General features: G+C 41.4%; 1 protein-coding gene across 22 annotated transcripts in view; it reads left to right on the top strand.

Moving 5' to 3' along the window:
• The window catches only part of PCDH15 (protocadherin related 15), a 790,091-nt gene that overhangs the window by 451,078 nt on the left and 317,906 nt on the right, over positions 1 to 21,107 (top strand). For all 22 annotated transcript variants that reach the window (XM_039547294.1, XM_039547276.1, XM_039547275.1 and 19 more), the window contains 2 exons: positions 13,799 to 13,933; positions 15,762 to 15,911. In XM_039547294.1, coding sequence (XP_039403228.1) covers positions 13,799 to 13,933; positions 15,762 to 15,911 — 285 coding nt within the window. The remainder of the gene's footprint in view (positions 1 to 13,798; positions 13,934 to 15,761; positions 15,912 to 21,107) is intronic.

Here is a 21,107-nt window from a genome sequence, read left to right as displayed (position 1 = left end):
ATCTGAGAATTTGAAAACTTGGGAAAATAAATGAATGCTTTTCCCGCTCTCAGAATATAAAGCTAAGAGTTACTGTTAATAATAGCTTCCAGTTCACAATCTCAGACATGGAACTTGAATATTATATTAAATATTAATTATGTAGGTGCTTTCAACATTAGTACTTTGAAGCCATTTTCAGAGGCAGAGTGACTAGATCACCCACTTCCATGGAGATACTCAGAACAGAACTATATGATGATCTCCTAATATAATTTCCTAGGAATTGTCCCCTCATGGGTGATGGATTCAGAGGATGGCAGGAAGATGGGGAGGGTATAGATCGGCAGGGAAAGGTCACAGTAAGCCTGCAAAGATAGGAGTCATCTGAAAGAGCACCTCCTGTCTGTGCTCATCTGCTGGGTCTTCAAACACTTGTAGTAAACTCCTGCTATGATGCCTGTAGTGCTCCCTCGCTCTCCATTGGGGAGGGAGGCCACTCTGCCTTGTTGTCTTGGGGTTTAGTCCTCCGCCTTGGGTCACACCAGTGGGACTGAGCCGTAAGCAGTCTAGAGCTCTGGGCCCATCTGATAGAGGCAAACACACAACAACAGTCTGGGTCACTTGTCCCAGCCCATGTGTGGGGCAGTGCCTGGCATAGTTTCTAGCTCGCAGCCCCGCAATAGGGCTGACAGCAAGTAACAGTCTAGTGCCCTAGCCCTCATATAGGGCTGGGCTGGTAGCAGACTGTAGCCTAAGTCTCTTAGCACAGGCAGCCCGCAGATATGCCGAGTCACTAAGCTTTAGCCCTTTGGGGTGTGGCAGAGCAGGGAGCAGGCTTTAGCCTCAGCCGGGAGCTCAGGCAGCCAGCAAACATACACAGTTGTGGGATTCAGGTAAGGGGGAGCACTCACACAGTCTAGGTAAGGGGGGTAGTGACCACACAGTCCTAGGGGCTCTGAATGGGGTTTGTGCACCAGACAGGCAGTCTAGGGTGCTAGCGGGGGAGGGGGGTTCACGGAGCACAGACCTCCTGGACTAAAGTAGGGAGTCAGCCACCCTGGGGCTGGGGTGGCAGGGGGACACAGGCCCACCTTACTCCTCCTTGTCCCAGATCAGGGCAGAGTGGTCTCCCACTGGCTCAGCAGGGATCCAGCTGCAACATGTCGACTGAAACGTGGTCAGCCCTGTAGCTGACCAGTTGTCGGCTGCCCCTGGGTTACTTCCTACCTCCCTGCGGTTTGGTACCTCAGGCTCCACAGGTCCTCGGGCTCCTCGGGATATACAGCTGACGGTAGTCCCGGCAACTCCTCGTCTGCATTCGTCTCCTCTGGGGGCAGGGCGTGGCAGAGCGCAGGTTCCGCTCCTGGGTGTGGAATGAAATCGCATCAGTCTAAAAGTGGTTTAAGAGAATCTAGAATCAGGGGCTCTATGTTTATATACTAATGCATATGTCAAAGTGACTTCATGTTCTCTACTGTATGTACTGGAGGTCTGCTCAACTGAATATGACACTTCTTCCATGCTGGTGGGAAGGCAGTATGTACGTGTAGTTTATACAGATAGTTTTAAAAATTAACAAGACATGTCAGATCACAACACGAGATGAATGAGCTGCAGGGCATAGATAATTCTGTTTTTTAACTTCTACATTTGTTAAAGAGCTAGAGATTTTATTTTAGGTTTGTAAATTAAATTAAAAATCAGACATTATTGGCCATTAAAAAGACAATATTTATCCAGTGTACATAAATATTGGTTTTTAATGGTGACCGCTGTGATGTTGTCCATAATAATACTTTGTATTTGCTCTTCTCACTTAAAATCTACAAATAAATGTAAATCATATTTTGTATTACTCTTCATTTACCTGCCCAAAGTTGTCTTCCCTCCTGAGCCAACTAACCTAAATTTCAACCCTTGTCCAGTTATAAATCTTTCTTATAAATGGGATTGTTGGCAGACCTGTAACTATAGCAGCACTGTCTGTTGTTGTTATAATTAAGTAGGCTGTTTAAATGGCATACATTTAATTAAGCCACATAAATACTTTGGGAGCCAAGTAAACTGAAGTGGGGAGGTGTTCCAGGGCCTTTTATAGCTTCTGACATGTTGAGGGAATCCCATTGTTCTTACTGTGGAAAATTACAGTAACAAGATGGTGTTTGGAGTCACATGGACAAGTCACATGCCCATGTATGATTATGCCTAGTCACAGCAGGAAAGTCCATTAAGAGTAGAGGGGCATCTTCCATTGTAAGTTAAGTGCTCCTTGATGAGCCACTTAATTTGAATAGTATCAAAGGGGTAGCTGTGTTAGTCTGGATCTGTAAAAAGCGACAAAGAGTCCTGTGGCACCTTATAGACTAACAGACGTATTGGAGCATAAGCTTTTGTGTGTGAATACCCACTTGGTCAGACTGCTAGAAGAGAGCCTAATCCTCCCTGATTCAACTAAACTTGTTATCTCTAGACTGATTCTTGCCTGCATATTTATACCTTCCTCTGGAAATTTCCACTACATTCATCTGACAAAGTGGGTATTCACCCATGAAAGCTTATGCTCCAATACGTCTGTTAGTCTGTAAGGTGCCACAGTACTCTTTGTCGCTTTTTAATTTGAATAGTCCCTCCAAGATGTGCTGGCTAACTACCTTGTGGACGTTACCTCAAGAGCAAACGTTTGAAATACAGGTATAGAGCCAATACTCATAACTTCAAATACAAAAATGATACATGCATACAAATAGCATAATCGTATTCAGCGAGTCATAACCTTTCCATAGACATCTTACATTCCACATTTTGTACAAGGTTTGTTGCAATTATACAACAGTGGTTGCAACAATGATCTATATGGTCATATTTTAATCAGATAACATAACAGCCCCTCCTTCCATTTCCTTTATGTATCCCTTCTGGTTTTTAAATAGCTACAAATCTCATTATGAAGACACATTAGTCTCCTGTAGCTCTTATATTTCCTCTGCATCAGAATAGCTTGATGTTGAGCCTCTAGTGTTACATCTTTTAGGAACTGCCAGCCCCCTTTCAACTCCTTTCCTTCCTAACTGGTTTTTCCCTGGGACCTTGCCTACTATTTCCCTGAGTTGGTTGAAATCTGCCTTTTTGAAGTCCAGTGTCCTTGTTTTGCTGTTCTCATGTTCTCCTTTCCTTAAGATTTTGAACTCTATCTGATCATGATCACTTCCTCCCAAGTTCCCAACCACCTTTGTGTTTGAAACTAATTCACCCCTGTTGGGCAAAACCAGATCCAAAATGCATGACCCTATAGTTGTTTCCTCAACTTTCTGATTCAGCAGATTGTCCCTACACATGCTAAGAACTTGCAGGACGTATTATGTTTTGCTGTATTAGTCTTCCAACAGATATCAGGGAAGTTAAAATCTCCCATAAATACTAGTTCATGTGTGTTCGTTAATCTTGTTACTGTTTGGAGAATGCCTCAGCTACTTCCTCCTCTTGATTTGGTGGTCTATAATAGAGCCCCCTGCCGTAACATCGCTACTATTCTTTTCTGTCTTTATCCTCACTTGCATACTGTCAGTACGTCTGCTGCTCACTTATTCTTGAACCTCGGAGCAAGTGTATACATTTTTGACATACAGCGCAATGTTGTACATCACATTGAAACCTTCTGGAACACCTTAACTTACCTTTACAGACACACTAAAACCTGGAACACCTTATCACTAGGGATCAGATGGGTCCGTTGCTTTGTTCTGCTCTACTGTGGTTCCTATACCACTCTCATCATAGTATCCAAACACCTTCCATTAATACATATTGGCCTTATGTAATCCCCTCAGCTAAGAAAGTCAGAGCCTAAAGGCAGGTCTACACTGGGGCGGGGGATCGATCTAAGATATGCAACTTCAGCTACGTGAATAGCATAGCTGAAGTCGAAGTACCTTAGATCGAATTACTTACCGTCCTCATGGCACGGGATCGATGTCCGCGGCTACCCATGTCGACTCCGCTACCGCCGTTCGTGTTGGTGGAGTTCCGGAGTCGACAGGAGCGCGTTCGGGGATCGATATATCACATCTAGATGAGACGCGATATATCGATCCCCGAGAAATTAATTGCTACCCGCCGATCCGGCCGGTAGTGAAGACGTACCCTAAGAGTAGGGTCTCCAAAAAACAGCCAAGAAATAGTCTCCTAGCTGATCTCCATCACTTAAGAAGATAGTTGTTAGTTATCTTTTATTCTTTAACTGTTCTTGCATTGCTTTGTCATCTTGGCATCATTGTACTGTATTCTTTGTCCAAGGGATCATTTGCAGAAGGAGAAGACTCTGAGGGTACGTCTACACTATGGGATTATTCCAATTTTACATAAACCGGTTTAGCAAAACAGATTGTATAAAATCGAGTGCGCGCGGCCACACTAAACACATTAAATCGGTGGTGTGCGTCCACGGTCCGAGGCTAGTGTCGACTTCTGGAGCGTTGCACTGTGGGTAGCTATTCCATAGCTATCCCATAGTTCCCGCAGCCTCCCCCGCCCCTTGGAATTTCCAGGTTGAGATCCCAGTACCTGATGGGGCAAAAATCATTGTCGTGGGTGGTTCTGGGTACAGCCTCACCCCTCCCTCCCTGAAAGCAGCAGACAACCGATTCGCGCCTTTTTTGCTTTGTGAACTATGCAGACGCCATAACACAGCAAGCATGGACCCTGCTCAGCTCAATACTGCAATTGTGCATGTTTTAAACACCTCGTGCACTCTCGTGCAGTCTATGGTGAACCAGGACCTTCAATCTGAGGCGAGGAGGAGGCGGATACGGCAGCGCGGCGATGACAGTGATGAGGATGTAGACACAGAATTCTCTCAAACCGCGGGCCCCTGCGCTTTGGAGATCCTGATGGTAATGGGGCAGATTCTATCCATTGAACACCGATTTTGGGCCCGGGAAACAAGCACTGACTGGTGGGACCGCATTGTGTTGCAGGTGTGGGACGATTCCCAGTGACTGCGAAACTTTCGCATGAAAGTGCGTAAAGGCACTTTCATGGAACTTTGTGACTTGCTTGCCCCTGCCCTGAAACGCCATAATACCAAGATGAGAGCAGCCCTCACAGTAGAGAAGCGAGTGGCGATAGCCCTGTGGAAGCTTGCAACGCCAGACAGCTACCGGTCAGTCGGGAATCAATTTGGAGTTGGAAAATCTACTGTGGGGGCTGCTGTGATGCAAGTAGCCAAAGCAATCACTAAGCTGCTGCTACGAAACGTTGTGACTCTGGGAAATGTGCAGGCCATATTGGATGGCTTTGCTGCACTGGGATTCCCTAACTGTGGGGGGGGGGCTTTAGATGGAACCCATATCCCTATCTTGGCACCGGAGCACCAGGGCACCCAGTACGTAAACCGGAAGGGGTACTTTTCAATGGTGCTGCAAGCACTGGTGGATCACAAGGAACGTTTCACCAACATCCACGTGGGATGGCCAGGGAGGGTTCATGACGCTCGCGTATTCAGAAGCACTACTCTGTTTAAACGGCTGCAGCAAGGGAATTACTTCCCAGACCAGAAAATAACAGTTGGGGATGTTGAAATGCCTGTCGTTATCCTGGGGGACCCAGCCTACCCCTTGATGCCATGGCTCATGAAGCCATACACAGGCAGCCTGGACAGTGGTCAGGATCTGTTCAACTACAGGCTGAGCAAGTGCAGAATGGTGGTGGAATGTGCCTTTGGCTGTTTAAAGGCGCGCTGGCACACATTACTGACTCGCTCAGACCTCAGCCAAACCAATGTCCCCTATGTTATTGCTGCTTGCTGTGTTCTCCACAATCTCTGTGAGAGTAAGGGGGAGACCTTTATGGCGGGGTGGGAGGCTGAGGCAAATCACCTGGCCGCTGATTACGCACAGCCAGACACCAGGGAGATTAGAAGAGCACACCAGGAAGCGGTGCGCATCAGAGAAGCTTTGAAAACGAGCTTCATCAATGGCCAGGGTACAGTGTGACTGCTGTGTTTGTTGATGAACACCCACCCCCCTTGATTGACTCATTCCCTGTAAGCAACTCACCCTCCCCCTTCGAGTACAGCTTACTTATGCAAATAAAGTCACTCTAGTTTAAAAATCATGAATTATTTATTAATTCATTATAAAAAGAGGGAGAGAAGTAAGGGTGTGGTTTGGGAGGAGGATAGGAGGGATGGAGAAGGCCAGTAAAAAAATTTCACATTAATGACAGCCTTCTGGTTGGGCTGTCCACGGGGGTGGAGTGGGCGGGTGCATGGAGCCTCCCCCCACGCGTTCTTACACGTCTGGGTGAGGAGGATGTGGAACATGTTGAGGGTGGTTATACAGGGGCTGCAGCGGCACTCTGTGATCCTGCTGCCTTTCCTGAAGCTCCACCAGACGCCGGAGCATGTCAGTTTGATCACGCAGCAGCCCCAGAGTTGCATCCGCCACCGCTGATTTTCCTGCCGGTCTTCCTGCCGCCACCTCTCATCTCGGGTGTCTCTCCTGTCCTCACGTTCACTGGCATCTTTTCTGTAATTTGATACCACGTCCTTCCACTCATTCAGATGAGCTCTTTCCTTGCGTGTAACTTCCATAATATCTGAGAACATTTCATCTCGCGTCTTCTTTTTCCTCCGCCTTATCTGGGCTAGCCTTTGGGATGGAGTAGGGAGGCTTGAAAAATTTGCAGCTGCATGAGGGAGAGAAGTATTTAAAAAGATACATTTTACAGAACAATGGTTATACTCTTTCACAGTGACCAGCACTATTCACCTTACATAGCACATGTGATTTCCCTACAAGGTCGCATTTTTCATCTTAATACTGAGTGCCTGCAGCTCTGGGGTTACAGATCTCACAGACACAAGTCCGGGCATCAGAATTCAGCTTGCATGAGGCCATGGTAAGCCACTGTCTTTCGGCTTCTGCAGTGATTTACCCCTCCCCCCAACGCATGGCTAATACCATGCTAGCTCCCTGCTAATCAACACCCTTCCCCCCCCACCCCCACTGCGTGGCTGGTAGCTTGGGGAAGATCCCCGCTGACCAAACACAAAAAAGATCATCGGCATTTCACTCCTCCCCTCCCCCCGCTTGGCTACGTGCAGGAAAGAATTTTTTTTTAAGCTGCTGCAGTCCACGAGCCCAGTAGGAAAATGGCCATCCCCCTTACTTAAATTCCTGATTTTCAACCAGGTTACCCTGAACGATATCACTTTGCTGAGGATAACACAGCGAGATAAAGAACGGATGCTTCTTGAATGCCAGCAATCACCGGGACCATACGCAGCTATGCTTTGCCATGCAATGATACCTGATTACTTGCTACATGCATGGCGTGGTAAAGTGTCCTACTTTTCTAAGTAACTATACTGTCTGCGAATGCATCCCAAGTCCTCAGGGCAAATCAATCATTAAAAAACGCTTGCTTAAAAAACAATGTTTGATATTTGCAAAGGTACACTCACCAGAGGTCCCTTCCATGGCTTCATTGTCTGGGGTAGTGGCTTGTGAGGGTAATTCTGTTAGGGTGAGAAAAAGCTCCTGGCTGTTGGGGTTCATGGAGTGCTGTGTGCTCTCTGCTAGCTCATCCTCCTCTTGTTCATCTTCATCTGCCCCGTCCGCATAATCCTCAGCCATGGCAGAGATTACAACCCCCACCTCGGAATCCACGGACAGGGGTGGGGTACTTGTGGTGCAGCCCCCTAAAATTGCATGCAGCTCAGCGTAGAAGCGGCATGTTTTTGGCCCTGCCCTGGACCTTCCATTTGCTTCTTTGGTTTTCTGGTAGGCTTGTCTGAGCTGCTTAACTTTCACTCTGCACTGCAGTGAGTCCCTGGTGTGGCCTTTATCCGTCATAGACCTTGCAATTCTTTCAAATACTTTTTCATTTCGTCTTTTTGAATGCAGTTCTGTTAGCACTGAATCCTCTCCCCAGATAGCGATCAGATCCAGTACCTCCCGTGCAGTCCATGCTGAGGCTCTTTTTCGATTCTCAGGAGACTGCATTGTTACCTGTGCAGATGAGCTGTGCGTGGTCACCTGTGCTGATGAGCTCTCCACGCTGGGGAAGCAGGAAATGCATTTCAAAAGTTCGCGGGGCTTTTCCTGTTTATCTGGCCAGTGCATCAGAGTTCAGAATGCTGTCCAGAGCAGTCACAGTGGTGCACTGTGGGATACCGCCCGGAGGCCAATACCATCGATTTGCGGCCACACTAACCCTATTCCGATATGTTAATCCCGATATTAGCGCTCCTCCTCTCGTCGGGGAGGAGTACAGAAACCGATTTAAAGAGCCATTAAAATCGATATAAGGGGCCTCTTAGTGTGGATGGGTGTGGCGGTTTAAACCTAAAACCGGTTTAAACGCGTAGTGTAGACCAGGCTTGAGACTTTCAATAAGCTAATAAGACATTTTCCATCTGCACCATCCGCAACTGGAACTGTGGGTTTTTCCTCCTTTGCTTCCTTGAAGATTATATGCTTTCAAAGAATTGCAAAGGACTAATGGTTGATATGGTCCATGAGTCATTGATATCCTGTAGGCTAATCAGCCTAGAAGTGTGGGCTATTCCAATCAACATTGTTAAAAATAGCACTCTGTGCTAGTTCTTATTGAAGAAGAGTGTATAAAAAGAGTTTGGAGTTTTTACAAGAAGCAGCTATGAATAGATTATAAAGCTAGGGGAAAAAAAAGATGAATAGACACACATTTTGCAAAGTTTCAGTAATGTACAAAAAAAGAAAAATTTCACAAACTTACCGTACTTACACTATCTGCATTAGAAATGATGGTGACATAATATGCCACTCCCATCCCATCCACCCTTTCTGCTCTGTCACGTGGCAGGATGGTTTTACTTGGTGGTTCCCTTGGAGTGCTGAATGGCAACTTCCCTGATCCCAAGCAGGTTATCTGGGTATGACAGTATGGGTCACTACCTTAATCCATCAAGAGTGTTCTAGGGGATGAGATGCAGCTCTACTGCATGCAAGGGATTTGGGTTGTCTTTTAGCCCTGGTATAACCAGAGTTTAGTTGCAGATGCAGCCTCTTTGCTGCTTCCCGCTATGCAATATGGGTAGAGGAATCCTTTATGGGATTGGGAAATGACCCATATGTGGCTCTTTCCCTGAAGAGGATCACTCATTTCCTTCTGACGTTTTGGAAGGAAGTTAATTGGCTTCAGGTTTGGGGCAGGAAGTGTGTGGACAAGCCACTAGAGGCACTCTTTGGATACTGAGGTTTGTTCTGAAAACTTATGGGAAAGTCCTCTAGAAATTTATAGAGAATTATATCCCTTCTATCAAGTTTTACGGAGTGGGTCAAAAACCTGTTGCAGAGATATCATTTTCTATTGATTCTGTCAGTGTTAAGAGTAATTTCTGTCGAACCTATTGATTTTATCCCTATTAAATTCTATAGGAATTTTTTTTTTGTAAAGGAAACGAACTTCAGTAGGAGGGAACCGTGTTGTGTGAACTGAAAGTGACCTTCTTCTCAGATTTGCAAATTTTCACGAACTGCTCTGAGATTTGGAAGTAGAGCAAACTCTAACCCGGGCTCAGTATAAATGGACTCAGTGTGCATTGTGAAAGCTTTTTGCAGCTCACCTAATTGTTTCAGATTTGTAACTGTTATTTTTTTCCATTTTCTTAAGGTCCATCATTGCTGTATATGTGTTTTTGTTCATATTTATTCATTTTATATCATGTTTGGTTTGTTCTGTAGCTTGTATCAGATGCCATTCCTGTAGGTACTGGGTGTTGAGTGTGTGAAACTATATTTTGGTTGGAATTGTGTGCTTTGGTTTCTCTTTCCTTCATTTTTATTTCAGTAAAGCTGGGAAACTTTGGAACTATTGTTTTTTAGAGAAGTCTGTCTGTAACACATTAAATACATTGGGCTATATTCATCTCTGTTGTAAGCCCACTTAAGTCAATGGAGTTTTAATAGGGATATGTTACAACTGTTTCATATATTCAGCAGATAAATATATATCCTGCTACAAAATAAATTGTCATTGCTACAGAAAATAACATTGATTACTTATCAGACAGGTAACAATAAATAGTCTAAATAGTGCTAAGATAAAACATATGAGGTCTGTTCTGCATGCTTGAAGTGGTTCTTAGCTACATGTTGTTAGTTTACACTATTCTTAGTGGTTTCTGATTGCTGGTTCTGACTGCTCAGACCTTTGCAGACAATTTGGCAGAGAGAACCTCAAATACCCAAGAATGTCAAGAATGGTAGTGCTTGTGTACAATCCTTATTTTTAAAAAATGATTATATTTATAATAGTGATCACAAAAGTGACATATAGCGTTCCATTATTTAGTTTGTCTCAGTGTCTCCCATATCAAATCTGCTCAATTTACAAGTCAAAGATTTTTTTTCCTGACATCAAGCCTAACCTGCAATCAGAATTTAGCTGGCAGTTTTTCTTAATGATGGATGATACCGAAGAGAATGCTACATTCCATTATTATAGCTTTTTGGAGGAGTATGTCTCTTTCACTGTATCAGTCCTATCACAACCATCTCCCCAATATTCCATTCTGGATACTCACCAAGTATTCACTTGCTTTGAGGTGACAGTTCTAATGTCTGCAATGAATAAAGTGTCTTTAGCATAGAAAAAAGCATCCAAATTCCATTGATGGACCGCAGAGAAAGTAATAGAACACATAGATGGTCAGCAGCAAAGCATTATAATGGCACCCAGGGAACCCCCACATGATTGTATGTTTGAAACAAAGGTCATTCAGAAAGTTAAATTAATCTTGTTCAAAACTGTGTGAATAGCAGAAACCATACAAGACAGATTTGGCTAGAAGGCCACACAGTGTTGAGGAATCACTTGTGTGATATCAAATTAAGTGGAAAGGTTCAAGGAACTAAATTGGAATGAACATTCTTAGAGTTATAAACAAATCCTTTTGTTGAACCGAGCCTGTGCTGACTCAGTACTATATAGAGATCTAAAAAATGGCTTGGAATTTTCTGAAAATAAAGTTCTGTGTTTAACTTTATAGAGTCTACAAGTGAACAATCATTGCCACCACTTCTCCTGGAAAAACCATAATGGATACCCTTTTTTCTTTCTTCGGACTGTTAATGGCGAAAAGAGCTTTAATTTTACTGACAGCTATCATGGTTACAGCATACCTTTAAGTGACAGGAAACCACTCATTTGTAACACTTTTTGCACTTAGTTTTGAGCAACTGAAGTGTTTTCCTAGGTCTAGGACTTAAATAGTATAATCTTTGTCTTCCAAATCCTGTGCTTCAGTGTCCTAGAGTACTTTGGACTGCAAAATTAAATCTTTTTTTCATCTTTTTGCCCTATTCTGTGTTTGCAACTGTTTATTACAGTATTATATTTTTAGTGCTTTTATTTCAGGTTGTTGAAATGTTTCAGTTATGCCTGCTAGGCCATGAGAATCTTAAAGTTTTTCACTTTGAAGTGACTTTTTAATTCCTAAACCTTTCTGCATAATTAATTAGCTAGGAGTAGACGGAAATTGATCTACAGAAAAGCTCTTTATGATACAGTTTGAGTAAATGCTCTTAGAATGAGAACAGTGCTCTCAGAAAAGTAATATTACACCTTTTGACAATGTGTTTTAGTGATCATAACTGTGTGGCTATATATTTGTCTGGCTTTGTCTACAGAATTATTTTGTGAGATGAGAGTCTAAAAGCCATAACAAGTTTAAGCCTCAGATTTCATTTAGTTGCACTGACTTAAATGTAGAGTATGTCCATTTCCTCCGTAGATGTTAAAAATGGTGAAATGAAGATCTTATTTTGAAGTATTTCTCTCTGATATGTGGGTATGGGGACAGGACCTCAAAATGCATTTTTTTTCAAGACAAACATGCATTTTGCAACCGCTGGATTTGGTGAAGATGGTAATAGCTGTAATATTTGATCAATAATTTTGCTTTGGCCTTCTTTCCCTTGGTCTGTACCATTTTGGACAATTTCTGTGTGACTAATTTTCTAATCTAACATCCATTTTCTATTTTGATCAGTCACATAGCATCCCTTGCCATATTCTCTCTTATCTACTTCAAGAAATTAACCCAGGTAACCAGTAGCCATGTTGAAAAATAGCAGTGATAGTATGTCCCAAATTTAGAAAGCACTTAGGTTCCAGTCAGATTATATAAAACACAAAGAGGCATTTATTTTCATAGAATAGAAGAGAAAATAAAATTAAAGTGTTTAAAAAGCTAACTGCAATACATAGTAACTGCAAAAGATCCAATAAAATCAGTGTAGCAGGTTAAATACATAGTTAAATAAAAAGTGCCCGTTCCTCTGGTTTTGTGTCATTTCAACAGCCCAAAGTGCATAGAAAGATAGCTTAACTAACCAATTAGGGGTTCCTCTGGCCTAGAGGAATCTGCAAGTGAAATAGATTTGGCACGATTGTGTAGTTCCCTGCTCCAAAGTAGGACTGTCTTCGTGATAGGCGGCATGGACAGAGTTTTAGCGCACTTCAAGGTTGCTCTAAATTGTTCCTCAAGACAGACCTGTTATCCAGCAGCCTGAGAATCAGGGATCCACAATGTGACTTAGAGCCCCTTTTGCAGCTTCCTACAGACCCCCCACTCTCAGGCTACACTGGTTGCTAAAGAGCCAATCCATAGATTCTGGCCATTAAACATCACATCTCTTGAGTAATTTTTGTTAGGGAGTATGGCCCTTTCTCTCCCATGGCAGTCCTAGTCTGTCCCTCTTTCAGACAACTGGGCGTCCTGTCTGTTCTAAAATGCAATCTGACTACCTCTTCTCTGGAAAGAGTTGTTATTGCTTTTCCCCACACCATTGAAATAACCATTATCTATTCAAGCTATGTAAAGAGAAACAAATTAGGGTGAGTTCCAGGTCTGTCCTTTAGTATGTCTTTTAAACCTCCTCATACCTTTTGGCACATACAATATAAGTTGCATCTACACAGCTGCTAAACTTGATAGGTTGGGGAATTCAAAGCATGGAAACTTTCCCTGTTTAGAGAAATCTTGAGCTGCCAAAATATATCACATACGTTTACTAAAAATGTTACTTCAAAATCAAAATAAATATTAAACTGTAGTATATCTTGATTCTGAGGTTTATTTTCATTTGTGGTCAAAGTAATTATCCTTATTTTACCAATGTATAAATGTTTGTTTCTTCTGATATACAAGGATATGCCTGAATGTTTTGTACTACAGAGTTTCTGCAACAACCAGATACTAATCATCACCATGTGGTAGACATTGTTCATCTGAACTATTTTATTGCTGCACTGAGCAAATGGGACGATTTCTCAGAATACGCTATGAGAACAAATGCTATGAATCAGAGATTAGAATCTTTATCTTAATAAGTAAAATGCAGTTTTAAGAATTATCTGTTTAAAAGTCAAAATGTCCTCATCCTATTTTAGTAGGGTTTTTTGTTTTGTTTTTAAAACATTCTTTGGGGGGAAGGTTCCCTAAATTTTTTAAATTTATTTTCAAATATTTTTTCAGAATGCTTTCATTAGCCCTCTTTTAAAATGTAATAATGTAGGTGTTTTGCTGTTTCACAGACTCTGTCAGTAATGGTACTGTGCATTGTAAACTCTTTCAGGCAGGGACCATCTTTTGGTTTGTACAGCACCTAGCACAATGGGATTTTGGTCATTAACTAGAGCTCATCAGCACCACAGTAATATAAATAAATAATAATAATTCTGCTCATTTACACTTTAATTAATGCTTGCATTTTTAAATATTTACTTTTATATTATATATTAATAAATATTCGTTTCTTTCTCTTTGAAGACAAAGGATCCACAGCTCCATCTTTTCCTAAATGATTATAATACATTCTTCACTGTGACTCAGACTGGTATAACTCGGTACCTTACCTTACTCCAACCAGTTGATAGAGAGCTCCAGCAGCTATACACCTTCTCGGTAAGCAATATTCTTTCAAAAGCACACCAGGAACTGCTCGTTTTTAATGTTGAAAAAGCCAATATGGTATTTGCAAACAGAATTATAAATTTTGATATGACAGAGAAGAAATAAAACTGAGTATATGCTTTTGAATAGGCTGTCCTCTTCTCTCTCTCATACACAAGTTAGTACCCATTTGTAGGATAGGAATAATTTAAGGCTAGATCATTCGTTTACAATTTGTCCTGAATAAGATGTAGTGTGTAGCTGCAGCACCCAAGGAACAGACCAAGGAATGAATTCTGACTCAGAGTTGCTCTCTTCCTTGTTCCTCCCTGGATATGGGTGAAGGAGTAAGTTGGTTCATCCTTTTTAATGAAATAGCTTACTTCTCCCATTTACCCAGGCATCTATCTGGTAGGTAAAGAGGGCTGAAAGTAGGATTATTCCCACTTCTCACTACTCTCTGCCATCTCCCTGCCCTTTTGCTGATACTGAGGAGGCATAAATGTGTGAGTGGTTCAGAGAAATTTAGGAAATTTAGTGTGTATGTTCAACCCACTCCTGCAAGATACCAAGCACCTTTTGGAAGGTGCCAAATTACTTAAATTCCTATTGATTTCAATGGGAGCTAAAGGTATGGGTCCAAAGTGAGATTATTTTCAAATGCTGGTATCCTTTCCACATCTTGCTCGTATTGATAACATTGCTTGTTTAACTATTAACAATATCCTTAATTTTGACCAATAAACACATGCTCATAGTATCCACTTGATGAAAAAATCTTCTCAACACAGCTCTGTGCTGTAGAAATTCATTTAGCTTCAAACCAGTGCTGGTTTGGTGTAAGTACAGAGAACCAGAAACCCTACAATGACAAAAAGAGTGAGGGAGAATATATACATACTTCCAGAGGTTCTGAGACTGCAGCCCAGTGGCTTACTCTATATACTCTGCCTCTGGGCTTTATTAGGAAACTTGGGACAAAACAAAGGCTTAAGCAATCACTCCTTTCCTATTGCCTGATACATTGAGGTATTTTGTGCCAGGTGTTGGGAAAGAGCAATATAGGAACTGGCTCTAAACCCACTGGGGTGCTCCTCAGATCGCATGAATCCCCAGGAGGGGAGTAACTGTGAGTGTCTGGTCCCTTTGGGTTGCCTGCAGGATACAAAGTGAGCACAGAAAGAGTGAGAATCTGCCCCTTTAAATAGTAGAGAACACAGGATGGGAATGTAATTCAGGCACTGGGCTGGGACTTGGTAGATCTGAGTTCAGTTCCTGGCTTTACCATGGATTTTCTATTTGATCTTGGGTAAATCACTTATATCTTTGTGCCTCAATTCTGCCTCTATAAAATAATTCTTCCTTTTCCTTATCCTTCATCTTGTCTATTCAGAGTTTATTATTTTTTTGAGGCATGGATTGTCTAACTCAGTGGTTCTCAACCAGGGGTACGCGTACCCCTGCGGGTACACAGAGGTTTTCCAGGAGGTACATTAACTCATCTAGATATTTGCATAGTTTTACAGCAGACTACATACAAACTAGCATACTAGCAAAGTCAGTACAAACTAAAATTTCATACGGACAATGACTTGTTTATACTGCTCTATATACTATACATTGAAATGTAAGTATAATATTTATATTCCAATTGATTTATTTTATAATTATATGTAAAAATGAGAAAGGAAGCAATTTTTCAGTAACAGTGTGCTCTGACACTTTTGTATTTTTATGTCTGATTTTATAAGCAAGTGTTTTTTAAGTGAGGTGAAACTTGGGGGTACGTGGGACAAATCAGACTTTTGAATTTTTTTCTGAATTATTTTTCCCTTTGAAGATGACAGCTTCTGATGGTGTACAGGAGAGTATGGCAGTTATGGTCAGTATCCTGGTGATTGATGCAAATGATAACTCTCCAGCCTTCTCCAACATATCATACAATGTCAAGATTTATACAGATATGAGGCCTGGGGAAAGCGTTATAAAGGTAACTTCATGCCTTTTATCTAGCTGTGTTTAACACAGCAATATGTAGTTTTTTAAGTTAATATTAATTGTAAGTGTACTGAAAACAGGTACAAATGAAGTGTATGTGTCTTCCCCCATTTAAATAATGATATAGGTCAGTAAAAAAATTAACAGTTGTGAACCTCAAAAACTTTGTAGCTTAGTATGTTTTGAATAATACAATAGAAGTTCAGCTGCTTATCTGCCACTTTATCAAAAAAATTGGGTTAGAAATCTTGCACAAATAGCTATTCTCCTAAACTTTGCAGCTTCTGATGAGATGTGAACTATCACAAAAACAATTATTGTCCGGCATGTTGACAACTCCATAGTACCAAATAAACCTGTATGTGGATAGGCACATTATTATGAATTATCAAGAAATATTTCTAACTTGCCTTTTAATGAGAGTCAGATGTACAATGGCCATTCATTTTTTTCAGTCCATTCCATTGACTGCATCATTTGTATAGTAGTGCACAGTTAGACCTGAGCAATGTGGTTTATAGTAGAAGAAAAGAGGAGAAAGTATTGTTTATTGATTATTATTTAACATTTGTATATAGCACTTTAAATAGTGAGTGAAACAGTGGGTAAAATCCTGGCCCTATTGAAATCAGTGGCAAAACTCCAACTGATGACAGAGGGGCCAGAATTTACCCATGGTCTTTGCCCCTAAATACTTGCAGTTTAAATTATCAGAGGGGTAGCGTGTTAAAATTTCCAGGGCAGGGGTGTATATATAAGCCAGCAAGAAGCAGGGCCTGCCACCCAAGGTCTGTGAAGGGGTCTGTAGGTTTTCGGTATAGGTGGTGTTAATGTGACCACCACTTTTTTGCACCGGTGTGGTGAGAAGTGGGACCTCCTGTAGAGATGTTTGTGTAGAGAGCCTACATCCAGCATTGCGTTCTGCACGACTTAGGTTGTGAGGCAAGGCGTTAAAATGAAATATGGCTGCCGCTAGGCGACGCAGGGGGTCGGGGCGGCGCCGCCCCCCCGTGCGTGCTAGATGCATGGGCTGCGCTTAGGCGACGCAGGGTCCCCGGGGCGGCGTCCTCCCCCCTGTCAGCATCCCCAGGGTGAGCTCCATTTTGAAATTTCCACTGCTTGCATCCAATTGCAGTTTAAATTGATCACAATAAGACAACAAGATGCTGGATAGAGTTCAATAGGAAAGGAGAATGGAGAGTGTGGTAAAAATAACCTTTTTAGTAAATATAATTGGTAGTTGAATTCATGAGGGAGGGAATGTGGTTTAAGAAGTGGAGTAGATGTCAAGTCTATCAGAATATATTCCTTGATCTGCATTGACTTGCTATATATACATGGGAAAGTCATCTGGCCTCACTGTGCATTAGTTTTCCCATCTGTAAAATATCTACCTCACTAGGTTCTGTGAGGCTTAAAGAGCAGGTCAAGTCTGTAAAGTGACTGGAAAGTGAAAAGTGACATTGTGGATTTCCATGTTAATTGTCAACTTCAATGATTTCCTTATCAAATATGCTCAGTTAACAAAATTTAAAAAGTTCTGGATTTTTTTTCAAAGCAAGTTCTGCAAACTTACTCTAGGATTTTAGAATCAAACTTACCGGTAGTTGTTTCATGTTCACAATAATGGTTCTACAGGACACTTTTATTTTCAATTATGCCTTCAGTGACTTTTTTGCAATTCCATTGCCTTTAATGAGTTTGTACAAATCCAACTGAATGGAATTTAAGGATTGTCTACATTGGGGAAATGTGTACCAGTGTAAACCCCTAATGTAGATGCACTGCACCAGTTCAACACAGTGGATTACATTTATGCTGGTGCCCTTTTTTCTGCTGTCCTTTTTCTCTGCTCCTTCATGGGGTTTGTAAGAATGAGAGAATCAGCACAATGAAATACAGTATACTCCCAATTATCCAAATAGCGTGGGGGGCACAAATTTTGTTCAGATAATAGAGATGGCAGGAGCCATTCAGCAGCAGGGTGGCCTCCCCGTGGCTCAGGGCTCATCCTCCTCTCAGTCTTGGCCTGGAGTCTCTGCTCAATTATCTGAACTTCCACATTATCTGAATCCTTTCCTTGTCCCCCAGCATGTGATACATGCTGCAAAGGGGCTGTATCCTATGCCGAGGGACAAGGAAGGCATTTGGATAATGCAGAGGTTTGGATAACAGGGGTTCAGAAAAATGAGAGTATATTATGGTGCCTGCAAAATTCTTGTCAAAGCCACATGGCAGAGTTCAGTTTTAATATTTTGCTCACTTTATATACAAGCTGTGAGAGAGTGCTGATTTCCTGCAATATCTTGACTGAACTTTATTGAATTAAGTTAAACCTTATTGAATTAGGGTTAATGCCTTTGGGGGTATATTGTATTAAAAATGCAGCTATGTAGGTACTATTGTGGCATTGTATGTATCTTCTCTAGTAGGGAGAGGGAATGCTAATGTACTATCTCCCTTAACAATCCTTTGAAGCAACCCTTCTGGAAAGGTATTCATATACTAGTTCAAACTGCATTCTCCAAGGACAAAGAGAAAGAGTTATTGTATAAATAGCCTAGTGTTAAACTGGCTCATGGTTTCTTCCTGATCCAGCAAACGGACAGGACCTGTGGTCCACAACAGGCCCCAATCCATTGGGAAAGATTAGAAAGATGGGCTTCCAGATGCCCCAAAAGACTGTTCTGCATTGGAGCAGTGATGATTCTGTAACCACATCAAATCCCTTGGGTGAAGGTTTAAAGGACTGCTCTTGCCAGAATCCATGTTAGGGATGGTTTCTGGTCAGCTTTTGTGTGTAGGTTTGTTTATTGGTTTTAATATATTTTCTCTGTAATGCTTTTTACCTTAAGAATAAAGTGGGCTGGCATAGGAGATGCTATGTGGTACCTTTTAACTGTAGCATTTACACTTGTTAACCATCTCTAAAGAGACAGCAACCAAGTTTTGCTTTGGCAGCCTGTCTCTCCTGGGGATAACACAGGGAAGTTAAGGAACTGTGCAGCCCGGAAATACTCCAGTCAAAAGGGTGAGGGACACATGTCTCCATCCAAGGGAGCTGGACTCCTGAGAGTGGGTGCCTTTGCTGGGCCACTGAGGGGACATACAGGTGCAGTTGTCCTGAACTGTAACCCAAGTAATCTTTGGGCTACAGCAGGAACATTTGTCCTAAATAACTTGCAAACTTAATACAAATTACAGATCACTTTAATAAGAAACATGCATGAATTGATCTGATAAAACACTATATAATTTGTTGAAAGAACAGCGCTGATGTCTGTAGTGGTATACCTCGTACCTAATCATGAAATATAAAGCTAAGCTTTGGAAATTTGGGGTTTCCAGGGACAATTTATATCCTCTGCCATGTGAAGGGAAACCCATTGTTTCCAACAAAAACATCAGCACAGGTGACTAGGTAGTGTTTGGAGTCACATGGGAAAGTCACATGTTCATGACCAGTTTCGCTCAGTCATTGCAGGATGCCATTACCTATATTCCAGAAAGCACATTTATAGGACAGTTCACTCAGTGTAGATGGGTGTCTCCCATTGCCCATTATGAGTAAAGTGTCCTTTTGATGGGCCACTCAATTTGAAAAGTCCCTCCAAGATGTGCTGGCTAACTACTTCATGGGCGTTACCCCAGGAGCAAACATTTGAAATCCAGATATAGAGCCAATATTCATAACTTCAAATACAAAAATGATTCATGCTTACAGATAGCATAATCATAACCAGCAAATCATAAACCTTTTATAGATATCTTACATGCCACATGTTGTACAAGATACGTTGCAAATATATAATAATGGTTGCAAAAATGATCTTTATAGTTATATTTTATCAGATAACGCTACACTGGCCATGACTAATACTGTAATTTTCTAATTTAGTACCATACCTATATCCAAAGATAAAATCTTATACTATATAAGGTAAGGAAACAAAGCTTCTTAAAACATGCTAATACATTGTCACTGCAGAAGACAGTCAGTACTATTCCTTTTCTTTGAAAGCAATAAGTAAAAGCAAGGGAAAGTGCTCTTCCCTGTGCTGTCTTGCTCATTTTATTTTCCGTGAGTAGCGCTGCTGCTGGTGGTGAAAAATAAGAACAGGAAGGGTGTTTGAAATGATATTTTTTTTAAATTAACCAAAGTGATTTATTTTCATTACTCTATCACAAGTTTTATTTTGGCTTTAGAAAATAACTTTAAAGCTGTATTTCCATCCATTGATATATATCTGTTTTTTCCCTTGCTTAATATTTTTCCTGATATTTTCCCCTAAGCAATAGATTGTTTAATGCTTGTTTAACTGTGTCATCTGTATGTAAATATAAAGATGGAAACTGGGATTTTCAAGGGAACCTAATGGTGTTAGGCATGCAACCTCCTTTGAATTTCAGGGGGATTTAGGCACCTGGCTTCTTTAGGATTTTTTGAAAAGTCCTAGTCTTACTTTCTTATTTAAATGTGGCAGTTCAAAACTGGAAGAGAGTATCAGTCACATGCTGTTTGATACTTTCTTTTCATCACTAATGTAAAATGTGTAAGATTTAAGTATCATCAAACTGAAATCTTCTACTTTTGTTTAATGTAAACTATAGTTGTACTTATGAATGCAATAGTAGGATAAACTTTAGTGTATACAATTATTTCCTTCTACTATTTATTAAATTTGATGAAAGTTAAGTAATTGTGTGAAAAAGCTTTGTGCTTATTGTGGGTGTTTGTTATTATATGCATTAAAATGTGACCTCAGAAGTATGTTCTTATAGTACAAGAGGTTCATCTTGGGAGTTCTTGGGAAAACAAAAAGTTCCCATAATTCATGTATGATATGAAACTCCCATACTATAAGAGAAACTTGCTTTTACAGAGTTAATTATTATAAGGATGTGGAGGACTAGAACCCAGGTCTGCAGTTCTTAGGGCAGCTATCTGACATTCCTATATCACCACTGGGAGGTTATCCAGAGTCACCTGCAAGGAGTACTGTGGAGATTAGGTGTCACAGGACGTACCACCCAAAGGGGCCAGAGCAACAGAACCCTGCTGCCCTCTGATTGGTCCATGCTTACTATTTAACCCTAAAGGGTGCCTCAGAAAGTTGTCTGGACAACCATATAGATGTCTGGTTTGCTGCAGCTCCAGGCCTTGCATCACCTTCTGATTTCCAGTCTC

The sequence above is a fragment of the Mauremys reevesii genome, linkage group 7 (assembly GCF_016161935.1).
Source record: "Mauremys reevesii isolate NIE-2019 linkage group 7, ASM1616193v1, whole genome shotgun sequence".
NCBI lineage: Eukaryota > Metazoa > Chordata > Testudines > Geoemydidae > Mauremys > Mauremys reevesii.
Note: the sequence above shows the minus strand (reverse complement) of the source record. Positions and strands in the feature narration are given on the sequence as shown.